At 44.2% G+C, this 14,966-nt stretch overlaps 2 protein-coding genes across 7 annotated transcripts in view; one reads left to right on the forward strand and one right to left on the reverse strand.

Moving 5' to 3' along the window:
• Tp53bp1 (tumor protein p53 binding protein 1) overlaps nucleotides 1–14,966 on the reverse strand; it is a 90,150-nt gene that overhangs the window by 21,634 nt on the left and 53,550 nt on the right. For 4 of the 6 annotated variants that reach the window (XM_075961922.1, XM_075961921.1, XM_075961926.1 and 1 more), the window contains 4 exons: nucleotides 10,699–10,818; nucleotides 9,801–10,004; nucleotides 4,068–4,125; nucleotides 1,644–1,736 (listed from right to left, as the gene is read on the reverse strand). In XM_075961922.1, coding sequence (XP_075818037.1) covers nucleotides 1,644–1,736; nucleotides 4,068–4,125; nucleotides 9,801–10,004; nucleotides 10,699–10,818 — 475 coding nt within the window. The remainder of the gene's footprint in view (nucleotides 1–1,643; nucleotides 1,737–4,067; nucleotides 4,126–9,800; nucleotides 10,005–10,698; nucleotides 10,819–14,966) is intronic. The other 2 variants (XM_075961924.1, XM_075961923.1) reach the window with 1 other exon arrangement.
• Nucleotides 3,174–14,966, forward strand: part of Serf2 (small EDRK-rich factor 2) — a 233,729-nt gene continuing 221,936 nt past the window's right edge. Inside the window, exon 1 of the mRNA XM_075961964.1 lies at nucleotides 3,174–3,177. The gene's annotated coding sequence lies outside the window, so the exon portion shown is untranslated. The remainder of the gene's footprint in view (nucleotides 3,178–14,966) is intronic.

Here is a 14,966-nt window from a genome sequence, read left to right on the forward strand (position 1 = left end):
ACATTAAGAAATTTCTGTGGTTCATAAGCTCCCCAGACTGCAACAGTGGTAGAAAACTGAGACACCCCAGAAACTATGTACTCAGGGCAGAGACTCTGAACAGGATTTGACTTCCAAAGCAATATTTTGTTTGGAAATTGTTTTTTCTGCCTCTTGAGTGCTGGGATTAAATGCGTGCACCACTATGCCCAGCCAGAACTGCTGATTTTGTTTTCTGTTTATCAAGACAGGGTTTCTCTGAAACAATTCGGTTGTCCTGGAACTCACTCTATAGAACTCTATCAAACTCACAGAAATCCGCCTGCCTCTGCCTCCCGAGTGCTAGGATTAAAAGCGTGCGCCACCACCACCAGGCTAGAACTGCTGATCCTTTAAAGACCAAAAGTGATGGGCCAGGCATGGTGGGGTATACCTTCAGTCCCGCAGGGACAGATGAATCTATGTGAGCTTGAGACCAGCATGGTCTACGGAGTCTACATAGCGAGTTCCAGGCCAGCCAAGGCTACACAATGAGACACCCTGTCTCAAAAAAACAAGTCAAGCGGTAGGGGTGGGAGTGGAGGATAAGTCATTACAGTAATAGCAGTATCGGATATTTGGTATTTCTCACTCTCCTAGGAGCACAAGACAAATGAGTAATGCTAAAATTGTAGTCATAAACACTTCGTTTTGGTTGACAAGCCTGTGTCACTAATCCCTGCACTTAGGGAAGGGAACTGATGGAAATATGAAGATCCCTGAGCTCAATGGTCAGCAAGTCCAGCCAATCTGTGAACTCCAGGTTCAGTGAGAGGCACGGTCTGGAAAGAATAGGAGGGGACTCGGAGATGACACACGGGTTAAGGGTGAGACGCTGCTCCTGGAGAGGATCCAAGTTTAGCACCCTCCTCCTCAGTCAGCTCACAGCCACCTGAGCTCCAGCGACACTCAGTACCTTGGCCCTCCATGAGCACTGCACCCTCGGACACATGCATACATTAAAAATAAAAGAAAGAGGCCAGGCTTGGTGGTACACACCTTTATTCCAGCACTGAGGAGACAGAGGCAGAAGATCTCTATGAGTTCAATGACAGCCTGGTCTACATAGCAAGTTCCAGATCAGTGATGGCTACATATGAATAATTATTAAAATAATTAAAATTTTTTAAAATAATAAAAGAAAAAATAGGAAAGTGACTAAGACACGCATGCATGCACACACACGCATGTGTGTGCACAAACTCAAATAAACACACAGGAATCAATATTTATCTTTAAAAAAATAAAAAATTTGGTGTGAGGTGCAGTGTCATGCACCTGCAGGCCCCACCTACTCAGGAAGCTGAAGCAAGAGCAATGCTTAAACCCAGAAGCCTGAGACCACCCTGGGCCAAACAACATAAAACAATACAATCTAGTCATAAATAAACAAACAAGCAAATAAAAATACAACAATATAACCTGGCCATAAATAAATAAATAGCCAACTTCACAAAACAGTGGCAATTAATACCATGAAGTGGAATTAATTACATCAATCAATGCAGCTGAAACTAAGTCATGCGTGGTCAGGATGCAGAGGCAGGCGGGTCTCTTCAAGATCAAATACAGCCAGGACTATGCAAAGAAACCTTGTCTCAGAAAAGGAGAAAGAAAATGTTTACCTGATGGGTGCAGAGGGAGGATCCTCACTCAGGGCCTCACTCTCTTGCCCAGCATCACAGATACAGCTAAACACAGGCATGGTCTTCTGGGGACTAAAATTACAAATTAAAGCAATACAGTTTGCTAGTTTCACATGGAAAGTAGCTCTGGAGGTCACCCTCTTTAGACAGAGAGTTCCTCTACATCCCAACCTCCAATCCATTATTACCCCCCCAAAACCAACTCTTGATATGCTCAAGTTAACACAGTAAGAAACTTTTAAGTGCAGGGACTAAAGAGATGTCTCTGCAGTTTGCTCCTCTAGAGGACCCCAGTGGAAGCTCACACTATCCCTAACTCCAGTTCCAGGGGCTCTGACGCCCTCTGCTGGCCTCCAGGGGGGCCAGGTGCACATGTGGTGCATAGACAAAACACCAATACACATAAAAACCTTCAACGAGGTCACTGGAGGAAGAGTAGAAAGAAACTTATTAAATACTAAAAGGATGTAAAGAGGAAAATCCAAATGTAGAAATCAATAGGACAAACTGGTTCCTTGAGGAGAGAATTTAGAAAAGGAACAAAAAAGAACAGATGCTGTGATTTCAAAAACAAACAAAACTAAATGTATCGGGTGTGATTCATAGACTGGGATCCTGATTCTAACTAGAAAATATTACAAAGCAGGGGAACGGAAACACCAAATACTTTATGGCACTAAGGAATCACTACCTGGTTTCAAAAGTATGGTAACAGTATGGTTAATTATAAAATAAGAATCCTAATCTTTTAGAGTTAGCATCGAAATAGTTATATAAAATGATATAAAGCTGGAATCATCTTCAAAATAACCCACTGGTAGAAGGCAGTAAGTACTCCAAGATTTTATAATCAATGAAGACTGGCCACTTAAGTACTGTTGTCCATATCACGCTACTCTCTGACCCGGTCTCCCCTCTAGTCTTCCTTCCCACAGCCAAACAATTAAAAACTAAGTACTCTGAACGGAGATGTAACAATCATTTACAAAACAAATCTTATTTTAACAACTTCTCTTTTTAACATTTGTTTTTATTTAGTTTTAGCATTTAGTCTACGTGGGTGTTTTGCCTGATTGTGTGTCTGTGCACCATGCGCATGTCTGGTAGTCAGAGAGGCCAGAAGAGGACTAGAGTTACAGATATTTGTAAGCTGCCATGAGGGCTGGGAATCGAACCCAAGTTCTCTCAAAGAGTATACAATGCTCTTGACCACTGAGCTAAGTCTCCATTGCCTATAATGACTTTTTAAAGAAAAGATTTATTTATTATGTCTACAATGTTCTGTCTGCATGCATGCCTGCAGGCCAGAAGAGGGCACCACATCTCATTACAGATGGTTGTGAGCCACCATGTGTTGCTGGACCTCTGAGCCATCTCTCCAGCCCCCTTAAATGACTTTGTATGATGAACCCAAGGTGAAAAATTTTAACACGCGGATTTCTTCAGCACAGATATTTGCACAGAAATAGTGCTTCATGGCAACACCAACAACTTCCGTTCTTTTCCATGACCCACAAACCTTTGCCATCATCCTCCCTCCCTATATCCCCCAAAGTTCAGAAACCCATAAAGGGTCAAATTTAGTCAGCAGGCACTTTACCTTTTTAAAAACTTAAAAATTCCCTTCAATTTATGAAAGATTTGGCAATACTCAGCTTGAATTCTTTTTTCATTTATCATAGTACAGGATTAAATAAAGGCCCCCACACTCAGACAAGCCCAGCAAGCTCACTCAAAAATGACAGCCACTGGCAAGGCAGAACCCACTTAAGTGGGACACACACCCAGCTGTCTCTGTCAGCCCTCAGCATCCTGGCACCCAGGCGGCTTACTCACAGAGCCTGCCTGAGCTGACTTGAGATCTTCACCTGTTCTCTCACTAGCTGCTCGCTAGGGCTTCATGCTGGGATGACTCACGCCAGAGGCAAATCAAACAATCCTATTCTCACAGCCACCAGATGGCAAAGCTTCACACCAACACCTATGCATCCCAGCATACTCTACTGAGAGCATTGCAGCAACCGTGACAAAGCAAAAACAGCTCAACATAGTAGTTAATTTGGCAAGGAAAGGCACAATGTCCTGAGCTGTAGCCGAATACAGAACACAGAAGAACAATGTGTCTAGAGCCATCTCCTTTGTCCTCTGTCTTCTCACGTCTGCTATCCACAAAAAATCAAAAGGCCACTCACATGAGTGGTGGGAAAACTACCAGATAGTTTTAACATTAAGGATAGCAAGTTTTGTTAGACTTAAAATGACTATCAAAACCTACAATTCAACGCATTGCTGACTCCTTCATGCTGGGTTTTGAGTGTTTTCATGTGTTGCTAAATCATCTTCCTCTCTTTAAGCCGGACCTTTGTATTTAAAGGCCTCTAAATAACAACGAGCCCTGGTTACCTGGCAACAGGCTCAGCAACAGCAGTAGATCCATTTTTTCTCTCAGCAGTAGCAGGCTCTGGACAAAAACAAAAGCAAGGAGAGAAAGGAAAGAGAAGCAGAATTCAGTTAGTGCCGAATCTAAAGCCTCTCTCACTGCATCAGCGACAAAGAGAAACAGGACAAAGGAAGCCTGCGATCAGCAGAGAGGACCTGCTTTCTCATCTCCACCATTTCATTTCCCTTCAGACTTCCTGTAGAAAACATGGCTGCTTGGCCAGAACTGCAATCTATAATGTCTTAAGTGCAAATTAAACCACCTGAATCACAACTCACCTCCCCATACAAGAAATTTAAAATTCACGTGAGAAAATACAAAAGGAAACCTAAGAACATATCTAAAAAAAGTTAGGTGGAATTAAAGGTGTGTGCCACCAAGCAGTGCTAAAACTTTATTTCAAAAAGAAACAAAACAAAACAAAAAACCCTGAGTAAACTACGTGACAAGCCAAGTGTAGCACGACACATTCTTGTAATGTCAACATTGAGGAGGTTCAAGCAGAAAGATCTCAAGTTCAAGGCCAGCCTGGACTACACAGTAATTCCAGGCCAGCCTGGACTACATGGTAATTCTAGGACAGTAATTCTAGGACAGCCTGGGCTACACAGTAATTGCAGGCCAGCCTGGGCTACACAGTAATTGCAGGCCAGCCTGGACTACATGGTAATTCTAGGACAGCCTGGATTATACAGTAATACTAGGCCAGCCTGTGCTACACAGTAATTCTAGGACAGCCTGGACTACACAGTAAAACTCTATCTCTCAATAAATAATAAATAACAAAATGTATAGAAAAATATTTAAGTTAATGTATAAATTCAACAGTTCATTTTAGAAACACTCACATGTACCAAGGTACCCAAGACCTTGCTGAAAGGCTTTAAGAACACTGGCTGTTCCTGCAGAACTGGGTTCAGTTCCCAGCACCCACATGGTAGTTCACAACCACCTATCACTCTGTCAGGAGCCATTTCCCCCAAAAAATATTGCAGGGACCATTGTCCTGGGGAGTTTGCAGAGAGCCCCACACCCCAATGGTATTTAGAGCTGTTTTGTTGGCAGAGCCTACCCCACACCCAACTATCTTGAGAGCTATCTGTTAGCAGAACCTGCCCCACATTCCAACTATCTAGAGAACTAGGTGTGTCAACTCGTGACTTCCTGACCGAGGAATCGTGACCCGACCAATCGACTTCGCAAGGGGTCGCTGCAAGATTCCTCCCTATCCATGCCCCTGCCCCCAATCCCAACCCAAATTCCTCATCCAGGGGCTATATAAGCTGCAACCATGACGCTAATAAACGGAGGCTTTGACAAGAGAATTTTGCTTGGCCTCCTTCCTCTCTCCAGCCCATGTCTTTTCAGATAGCGCCTCTCCAGGACCCTGGAATAACTGACCTGCCAGGCGGGTTACAACCCCTAGACTAACTGGCCTGCCAGGGTGGTCTACATCACTCCAGCCTCTGATGTCCTCTTCTGACCTTCACAGGCTCCAGGCAAAAACATGGCATGGTGCACGTGCATACAAAATACTCATGTACATAAAATAAGTTAAAAAATGTTTTTTCAGGACAGAACAAAAGAGCCAGCAGAGGACACAGTTTTCTCTTAAGGGGCCGCTGTCAAAGGGTTAAACTCAGAGGAGCACGGTATTCTCTTAGGGGTCACCACTGTCAAAGGGTTAAACTCAGAGGAGCACGGTATTCTCTTAGGGGTCACCACTGTCAGAGGAGCACGGTATTCTCTTAGGGGTCACCACTGTCAAAGGGTTAAACTCAGAGGAGCACGGTATTCTCTTAGGGGTCACTGTCAAAGGACTGAAATATGCTCTCTTCATTTGCAACTTATTCCAGTCCCAGAAAAAAAATAACTTTTAAATGTTTTCAAATATTTGCAAATACTCGTTCAACAGTCTGTCAAGTTCAATAGTCAGAGCCTTCTTCAGGAAAAGAAAGGCAGTTAGAGCCAGGCTCCTAAGCCTGGGCAGCTGAGGAGTAAAATGCTTTGTCATTCTGAATCACAGTTTCCTCAGCTGTAGCAGAAAAGGCAAGACCAACTTGACAAGCTGCTGCAAGATGAAATGTCACTGACTGTAACCAGGGCCTGCCACCACCTTGCTGGTAGGCACAAAAGAAAAGGGAAGTGCTACTCACCGACCAGCTGATCAACCTTACTTTTAGCTCCATCTCGGTCCTCCCAGTTACAAATCAGGGCTAACATGTTCCCATGCATCCTCTCCTCCTCCCTCCCCCACCTTCTCAGCTCAATCTTCCTGTTCCAGTATCCCGAATGCCACTGTCAGCATCTCTCTTGATAAATCCTTATTTAATCTCAGAGACAACAATGAGGGTGAAATCATGTAATACTTTAATTCCCATTGACAGCCTTAAGTTCAAATCCATAAGCCCTGTGTTCTGTCTGGTCTGGAGATAGTCTGGTCTATGAGTAAGTTTATTAAAGATACAGCAAGCAAAATAAAAACAGTGAACAGCAGCAGACAGAAAAACATCATCCAATCAAGTGCTGAAAGCATCCAGCAGAAATGGACCGGGGCAGTCCTGCTGGGCAGCTAGCGAGGGGCCCCACCGAGAGCGCTCTGGGCAGAGCACACACCCTCTCCATAAAGAGCTTGCCTCTTCTCCTCCCCACTGGGGCACTTTTATACCCTGGGGTAAGCAATGGCACACTCGCCTTCCAGCTCTTCCTAGGCTACAATTTTTTCCGTTCCCCGTTACAGACTTAGGGTGCCCGCCTGCCCCGGGACTGGGGTTGGATCTGCACTGGGGGAGGGGTGGCTCCATTTCCAGAAACAGCTTCCCAGTGAGCTCAAACAGCATCCGACAGTCTACTAATACAATGCACATTACACCCTGAGCAACAAAACAGAATTACAGTTTTAGAACCAGAATGCCAGCATCTAGTTCCAGACTACCGTGTTCGTGCGACTGTGAAACTGATGGCGCTCAATGCCAGTGTTTCCTCACCTGCAAAGTAAGACTGCACAGGTGTGCTTGTACAGATGCGCTCAGATTCACTAGCTGAAACTGGTCTCACGAAGGCCCCCTAACACAGCCCAAACCTATCAGGTCTTTAAACTGCCCTTCCCAACTCCTTCAGGACCTTCATCTTCTTTACCCCATCCCTCTTTTTGCTGTTGTTGCTGCTGTTTTTCAAGACAGGGTTTATCTGGGTAGCCCTTGGCTGTCCTGTTTCTTACTCTGTAGATGGAGCTGGCCTCGAACTCGGAAATGTGCCTGCCTCTGCCTGAGTGCTGGGAGTAAAGGTGTGTACCACTACTACCCAGCTTCTATCCCTCACTTTTAAAAAGCAAATTAACTACATTTTTATGTCGTCATGTCACAGCATGAGTGTGGCAGTCAAGAGGACAACTCTGGAGTCCGTTCTGTCCACATGGGTCCCAGTGACGGAACTCAGGTTGTCAGGGTTGGCGACAGGTGCCTTTATCTGCGGCCATCTCACTGGACCTCCCTGTCAGTATATAACTTCCCCAGGCCTCTCCAGCCTAAAATAACAAATCTTTCAGCAGTCCTTCGTTTTCTCTGGCTTGCCGTAATTTGTTCTCCTTTCCTATACACTTTCCAACAGTCGAGTGTCTGCTGTCTCCACTTGGCCCCATTCCCCCTCAGTTACCTCCAGTATAGTTCCCACCCCACCCACTACACGGAAATGGGTCTTACTACATGGATACGAATTTGTACAATCCCATTGATCTATTTTGTTTTTCTCTCAGGATACTTTGTTACCTGTTAGCATCTCACAGACCAAACATTAAGTCAGCACTACACTCTAGGAAGCAGGCAATGGTCGGACCATGGGGTGGGAGTGTTACTCATCTGTGTCACGGTTGTCTCCTTTCCCTAGGCCACGTGAGTTGTTTCTGCACAGGCTGGAGCTCTAGCCTATGCTCATTAATCTCATCCTTGTGCTGCTTCAAGGCTGCCAGTTGTCTTCACTCTTTCTCTGGTCCAATGTCTGCATGACTCCCACTCCCGGGCACCAACCCACGGCCCTCAAACCAACATTTTCTGACATATCCCTCTGGACCTCAGCTCCTGACACCCAACACTGTTATTTTCTTGTAACTTTTCTCCTCACAGGCTTCCACAGCTTAATCCTACTGTCAAAGCTTCCCTCCCTGTTTCTTTACGAACTCTTTTATAAGAATTCTATTGGGGTGGGGAGTGAAGATCTCAGATGTTAAGAGCACTTGTTCTTTCAGAGGACCCAAATTTGACTCCCAGCACCCACATGGCAGCTCACAATCATCTCTAATACAAACTCCAGGGATCCAATGCCATCTTTTTCCTCTAACCACACTGAACAACTTGCATGTGTAGGCTCATATTTCTGTATGTAAAAGCCATAGGCCAGGTCTGAGCTGATCACATAGCTCTGCAGACAAGCTGTCTCTGTTTAACAATAGCCAGGATGTGCTGCTCCTAGTTTCTTTTGTTATAAATGTAGATCACCTGAGAAGAGAAGTTAGTTGGCTGAAGCTGATGACTTAAGAGTTAGGAGGTTTGGTCCTTCCTCCCTTTGTAATTTGGAGGATGTCTTATAGAGATGCTAATTCATGGCCTACGGGACTGCTAGCAAACAGGTAGATGTGGACATGACAAAAGCCCATTCACCTGGTTGCCTAGGAGACAGCCTAATGTGCTTTCCCCCCCCACTCAATTTATGTGATGATATATAAGGTGTTTGGAGAATAAACGAGATCTTTGAGAGAGATCTTGCCCTTGAAGGATGACCGTGTAAGCTGTGTCTGATTACTCCTCGCGACTCCGTTCCAGTCCAGTTAGGGAATCTGTGTTGGACCCACATGGGCTTCAACAGCATGTCATTTGGAAAAGTGTCAGCAGTAATGTATGACGTAAATCCATGATCCTACACTTCTTACCTTCAACTTTTATTTAAATCACTTACATATATGGAGATGTGATGTGTACAGCTGTGAGCACAGGTGGAGCAGAGGCCAGAGGTGTCAGATCCTGGGGGTCTGGAATTGCAGGTGTTTCTGAGACCCTAAGGTGTCAGATCCTGGGGATCTGGAATTGCAGGTGTTTCTGAGACCCTAAGGTGTCAAGATCATGGGGGTCTGGAATTGCAGGTGTTTCTGAGACCCTAAGGTGTCAGATCCTGGGGATCTGGAATTGCAGGTGTTTCTGAGACCCTGACATGGGTGCCCTCTGGAAAAGTAATACATGCTCTTAATGACTGAGCCCTTTCTGAAGCCTTCCACTCTTCCTGAATGTGAGAAACAATGACTCAATATGAGAAAGTACGAGCAACAACCACTATAAAATAGAATACCTCATCTTCAGCAACATGACAGGGACTCGCCAAAAGCAAAAAGTCAAAAATGAAATCTGAGAACAAGGCTTTACAAAGACAGAAGTATCCATCATTAGAAACAGAAGATAAGGCCGGGCGGTGGTGGCGCACGCCTTTAATCCCAGCACTCGGGAGGCAGAGACAGGCGGATCTCTGTGAGTTCGAGACCAGCCTGGTCTACAAGAGCTAGTTCCAGGACAGGCTCCAAAACCACAGAGAAACCCTGTCTCGAAAAACCAAAAAAAAAAAAAAAAAAAAAAAGAAACAGAAGATAATTGGTACTTCCTAGATAAGTTGAAGAAACTAATTACCCAATAACACCACACAATAAAACTTACTTTCCAGGCTAAACTGCAGGGATTCTTCGCTGGCCTCTGTCTCGGGACTAACCAGTTTCATTTTCAGGTACAGTTTTCCGTCCGTTTCTGGGGCAGACTCGGAGTCTCCTTTTTCACTCCCAAGTAGAGGATCATTGATCTCCATCGTGCTTTCAGACATGACATCACTGGTTGCTATGGTGCTTTCTGGATAGCTGCAAATCCCTGAAAGAAGGGGGACAGGGAGGAAGAAAGAAAGAGCACTAAAATACAAACACAAGAAACAGTCATTCGAAAAGATCAATTTGCCTGTTTGGCTCCACCACTCTGCAGGATCAGAGGGTCCCTAGGATAGATCCTGTTACATTATCAACAACTACCAACTAGGATTGACACCTGGTCTTAAGAGGAGCAACAGGATTCAGTTCCACTTCTGCATCTGGACAAAGGATGCTGCATGAGCCCTCAGCCAACCCACATCTGCCAGCATCAGGCATAGGTAGCAGGAGACTCCAGGCGGCATGACTGGAGAAAACAAACAGGTTAATGCAGAAATCTGCCCGCTGCTCCACGGTAGAGGATCTAAGTTTCTTGCCCTGTCGAGCGGCAGACTGATGAGCCAGTGCACTGAGCACTTCTCCGCACTTCTGTCTCTTCCCTGCACAACAGTTCCATAGCCCAGCTAGCTCTGCAGTTCTATCAGCGATGTGACAAAGCTTTACTCTTCCCTCCTTCCCTCGACCCTCTCTGTCCTCTCATCTCCTGGCAGTAAAATCACACCCTGCTCCTCCAAACCAGACATCGGCCTTCGCATTCAGGCCAACTCCTCAGATCTAAAAGTATCACTTGCATAAAGAAAAGGCCTTTAAAGTGGCTTTTATTTTAATGCCTTAAATATCTTTTTTTACAAATCACTCACCAATAGGAGTACTATGTCTGTTGCGATCCAATTTTAGGTGCCCAATATGAGGTGGGGTTGTGCCAGTCAAGGGTGGGATAATATCACCTTCTTTAGGCAAAGTGAAATGGAATGGGGTTTCTGAAATAAACAAAAATGAAAACACAATAATGGAGAAGAAAAAAAGCCACACTAAAGTATAAATTATACAAAAATGAGAAACTACCCCCAAAAATTTCAGTTGTTCTTTTCCCAAATTTTTATTCCTATCACCTTCAGCAGCCATCCAAACAAATTCCCTACTGCAAGAAAACAGCAGGCTCCACAGATACCAACAGCCCTGATGACAAGACACCAGAGGACAAGCAAAGAAAAAGAAGCTAGCCTGAGCAACACTGGGTCATCATCTACTTCCAAACACTGTATCTAGACAACTTAGCAACACGGATCTGGATACTTTTGAACCTAGATGGTATAATTTAGTAAATGCAACCTAGGAGTTCCTTTTTTAGCTATGCATTCTACAGGACTTCCAAAGCAAAGTCTGATGTTACAGTCTGTAACACGAATTCTAATTGGTCTTAATAAAACCCAGAGTCAGATAATAGGGGGTGAAAGTTGAGAGATCAGAGAAGCAAAGAAGCCAGTCACTAGGTTGTCATTCACCTCTACCAATGCGCAGACCAAAGGGGCGATCCTGTCTATGCTGACTCTCAGACTGCATCTGCCTCCACCAAACCTCAGACTGCAGACTCCTGCCTCCTCCTGCCTTATATTCCTCTCTCTGCCCAGCTACTACTGTCTCCACCTCCCTAGGGCTAGAATCATAGGTGTTTGGCTTCCAAGTACTAGGATTAAAGGTGTGAGCCACCACTGCCTGGCACTGTTTCTCTTTGAGACTGGATCAATTTAGAGTAGCCCAGTGTGGCCTTGAACTCACCGAGATCCATCTGCCTCTGTCTCCCAAGTGCTGGGATTAAAGGTGTGAGCCACCACTGCCTGGCCTCTATGGCTAACTAGTGGCTTCGCTCTGCTCTCTGATCTTCAGGCAAGCTTTATTAGCTAGATTACAAACAAAATATCACTACAACAGTCTGCTCTGGAAGGTGACAAAGGATCTCATGGAACAAAAAAAGACTTCAGATTAGCCACTAGTTCTAACAATCAAATCTGAGGCTTTCCTTCAACTGTTCTCAACAGCACTCATTCTAGGATGCTAAAAATAGAGAAATATCCAAAACTCAATTCCTGCATCAGGGTAAATCCCGTAAGAAGCATCCCCGTGCATATTTAGTTGGTTGCTACGAAGTTATTACAAACATTAAAAACTTCTGAAGACATAAAAGTGCTTTTTGGCCAGGTGTGGCAGCGCACACTTTCGCTCCCAGCACTCAAACAAAGGCAGGGGCAGGCAGGCACAAACACTCACTTAACAGAAAGTGCCTTACTGTGGAAACTGTGTCTTGGTATAAGATTCCTTTGCACAATTCTAGGTACAACTTACTAAAAATAATTTAAGACCATCTCATTTCATCAATATAACTGAGACCTGAAATGTTTTCAGGCCCTAGGGCAGCACTGCCGCTACCTTCATCTGGATAGCACAGCCTACCAATCATTTTCTCTACCTAGATCAGCCCTCTTTCCCCAACTCCAGTTCTTTCTACAGTGTAACCAGAGATAAGCTGGATATCGTGGCTCTCAGCAAACTGGCTTCTGGCCAAAATCCTTTGAGGCTTTCAATACAAGGAAAATCCCTAACTCTCTGGGTTAGAGAGAGGCAGTTCAAGCAGTTAAGAGCACCTTGCAGAAGAACCAACATGGTAGCTAGCGCACAACCATCCACGGCTCCAGCTGCAGGGATCTGATGCCCTCTGCGACTGCTGGATCAAGCATGCACATGTTGTACATGCAGACACACAGGCCCAACATTCAGACACATGAAATCAGTTGAAAAGTATCTTAAATCCTAACTTTCTAGTCAGCACACAGTTAACTGGGGGCAGCCAAGTCTCCAGTCTTTCTTAATTATTCACGTTCGGTCCTCCAAATGCTCTTGTATTTCTCTGTACTTATCCAGCCACCTGAAAACTGTCATTAATAGTCAGATTACTACCAAATTCTACAAAATAACTTGTCTATTTCGTCCTTTTAGCTGGAATTTTCCACATTTCAGTTCTTTCCTGTTGAGCCCATTATTTAAACTATCAAATCTTTTCTTCCGTACCAGACTATCATAGGCTCTCCTACTGCCTGTCAGCGCATCAACAAGTGAAGATACAATAAAGGCAAAGGAAACCACACCAACTGTCAAGTCACCTGTGTGGAGAGTTTGGTCTCATTTCTGAGAAATCCACAGAATTCATCACTTCAAAGCAATACTTAAACCTCTGTATAGTGGGGGGAAGGGCTGAGATAGGGTCTCAATGGGTAGTCTAAACAACTGTTTCTATGCTATTGTTTGTTTTGCAATAAGGGGATCAAACCTAGGGCCTGAGAAAATCAAGGCAAGGTCTCTACCAACGAGCTACACCCCCAGCTCACCCACAAGCTAAATGTCAAACATACAACGGCTTTTCTATCTCTTCTGCATCAGAAGCTATTATTCCTTCATGCTCTAATTTCTAAATAAAACTTTTCCTTTCTTTTTTTAAATATTTATTTTTAACTCTTATCCCCAGACACAGGTGTAGACTCCAGCTGTCCTGAGGATGGTGGTGTCATTGTTTCCTTAGAGCTGGGTACTGGGCAAGCTTAGTCCCCAGAGGCTTTTTCATACATGATCTATGGCATAAACTAAATCAGGCCTATCGCTACCTAAAATTCCTAAGCTTTTTTTTAGTATTTATTTATTTATGTTTTGTGTATGGGTGTTATGCCTCATATATGTCTTTGCACCATGTGTGGGGTCTGGTATCCGCAGAGGCCAGAAAAGGGTAGCAGATCCCCTGAAGCTAGAGTCATAGGGATTTGTAGATACGGGAAACCAAACTCTGGTCCTCTAGAAGAGCAGTAAGCATCCTCAACCAGTGGGCCATCTCCCCAGCTCCAACTTTTAAGTTCTTAACCTTCCATAAATAAAATTGCTATGGGATAATGCTCTTGTACAGTGTAAAGATTTGTCACTCATATTGGTTTAATAAAATGTTGATTGGCAGTAGCCAGGCAGGAAGTATAGGCGGGGTGACCAGACGAGGAGAATTCTGGGAAGAGGAAAGGCAGAAATGCAATTACCAGCCAGATGCAGAGGAAGTAAGATGGAGAATGCCTAACTGAGAAACAGTATCAAGCCACATGGCTAAACATAGATAAGAATTATGGGTTAATTTAAGTTATAAGAGCTAGTTAATAATAAGCCTGAGCTAATAAACCAAACAGTTTATAATTAATATAAGCCTCTGTGTGTTTCTTTGGGACTGAACAGATGCGGGACTGGGTAAGATAGAAATTTCCTCTACATACAATTAACTATTATTTTCATTACTTTTTCCTATTCAATAAATTGGTGCATGGATGTGGAACAAGTGCATATATGCAGGCAAAACACCCATACAAATACAGCTTTTTTGAACACAGCTAAATTGTTTTCATTTTCCTTCCCTACCCTCCACTGCTGGACACTGATTTCAAGGTCTACCACCAAGCTACATTCCCCAACCCTCAAGAAGAAGAAGAGGGAGGCACCCACTTTCAGGGCTCTCTCTACATGGAGCAGTTACTGTATTTCTTAGCTAAATGGAAGAGGGAGAAAGGGAGAGGAAATGAAAGAGGAAGGGAAGAGAGGAGAAAGGAAGGAGAAGGGACAGATGTGGGGAGGGAAAGAGGAAGTCAAAAGGAGGAGGAAGGGAGGAGGAGGAAAGAGGAAAGGGAGGGGGAGGAGTTAAGAGAAAGGGTAAGGAGGGAAGTGGAAGGGAGCAGGATGAGTTAGGAGAGGAAGGAAAAGGGGCAGAGGGGTGAAGGGAGAGACAAGGAGGAGAGAAACAAATAATTTTCCACCATCTTCAATAATCCAAACTAATATTAGTAAAATATATATATATTTTAATATTTATTTATTATGTATACAATATTCTGTCTGTGTGTATGCCTGAAGGCCAGAAGAGGGCGCCAGACCTCTTTACAGATGGTTATGAGCCACCATGTGGTTGCTGGGAATTGAACTCAGGACCTTTGGAAGAGCAGGCAATGCTCTTAACCACTGAGCCATCTCTCCAGCTCCCAGTAAAATATATTTTAATAAGGCAGTGTCTATGACAAAAAAAATAACTCATCGTTCAGTATCTTAGAAT

This window comes from Microtus pennsylvanicus, chromosome 2 (assembly GCF_037038515.1).
Source record: "Microtus pennsylvanicus isolate mMicPen1 chromosome 2, mMicPen1.hap1, whole genome shotgun sequence".
NCBI classification, from domain to species: Eukaryota; Metazoa; Chordata; class Mammalia; order Rodentia; family Cricetidae; genus Microtus; species Microtus pennsylvanicus.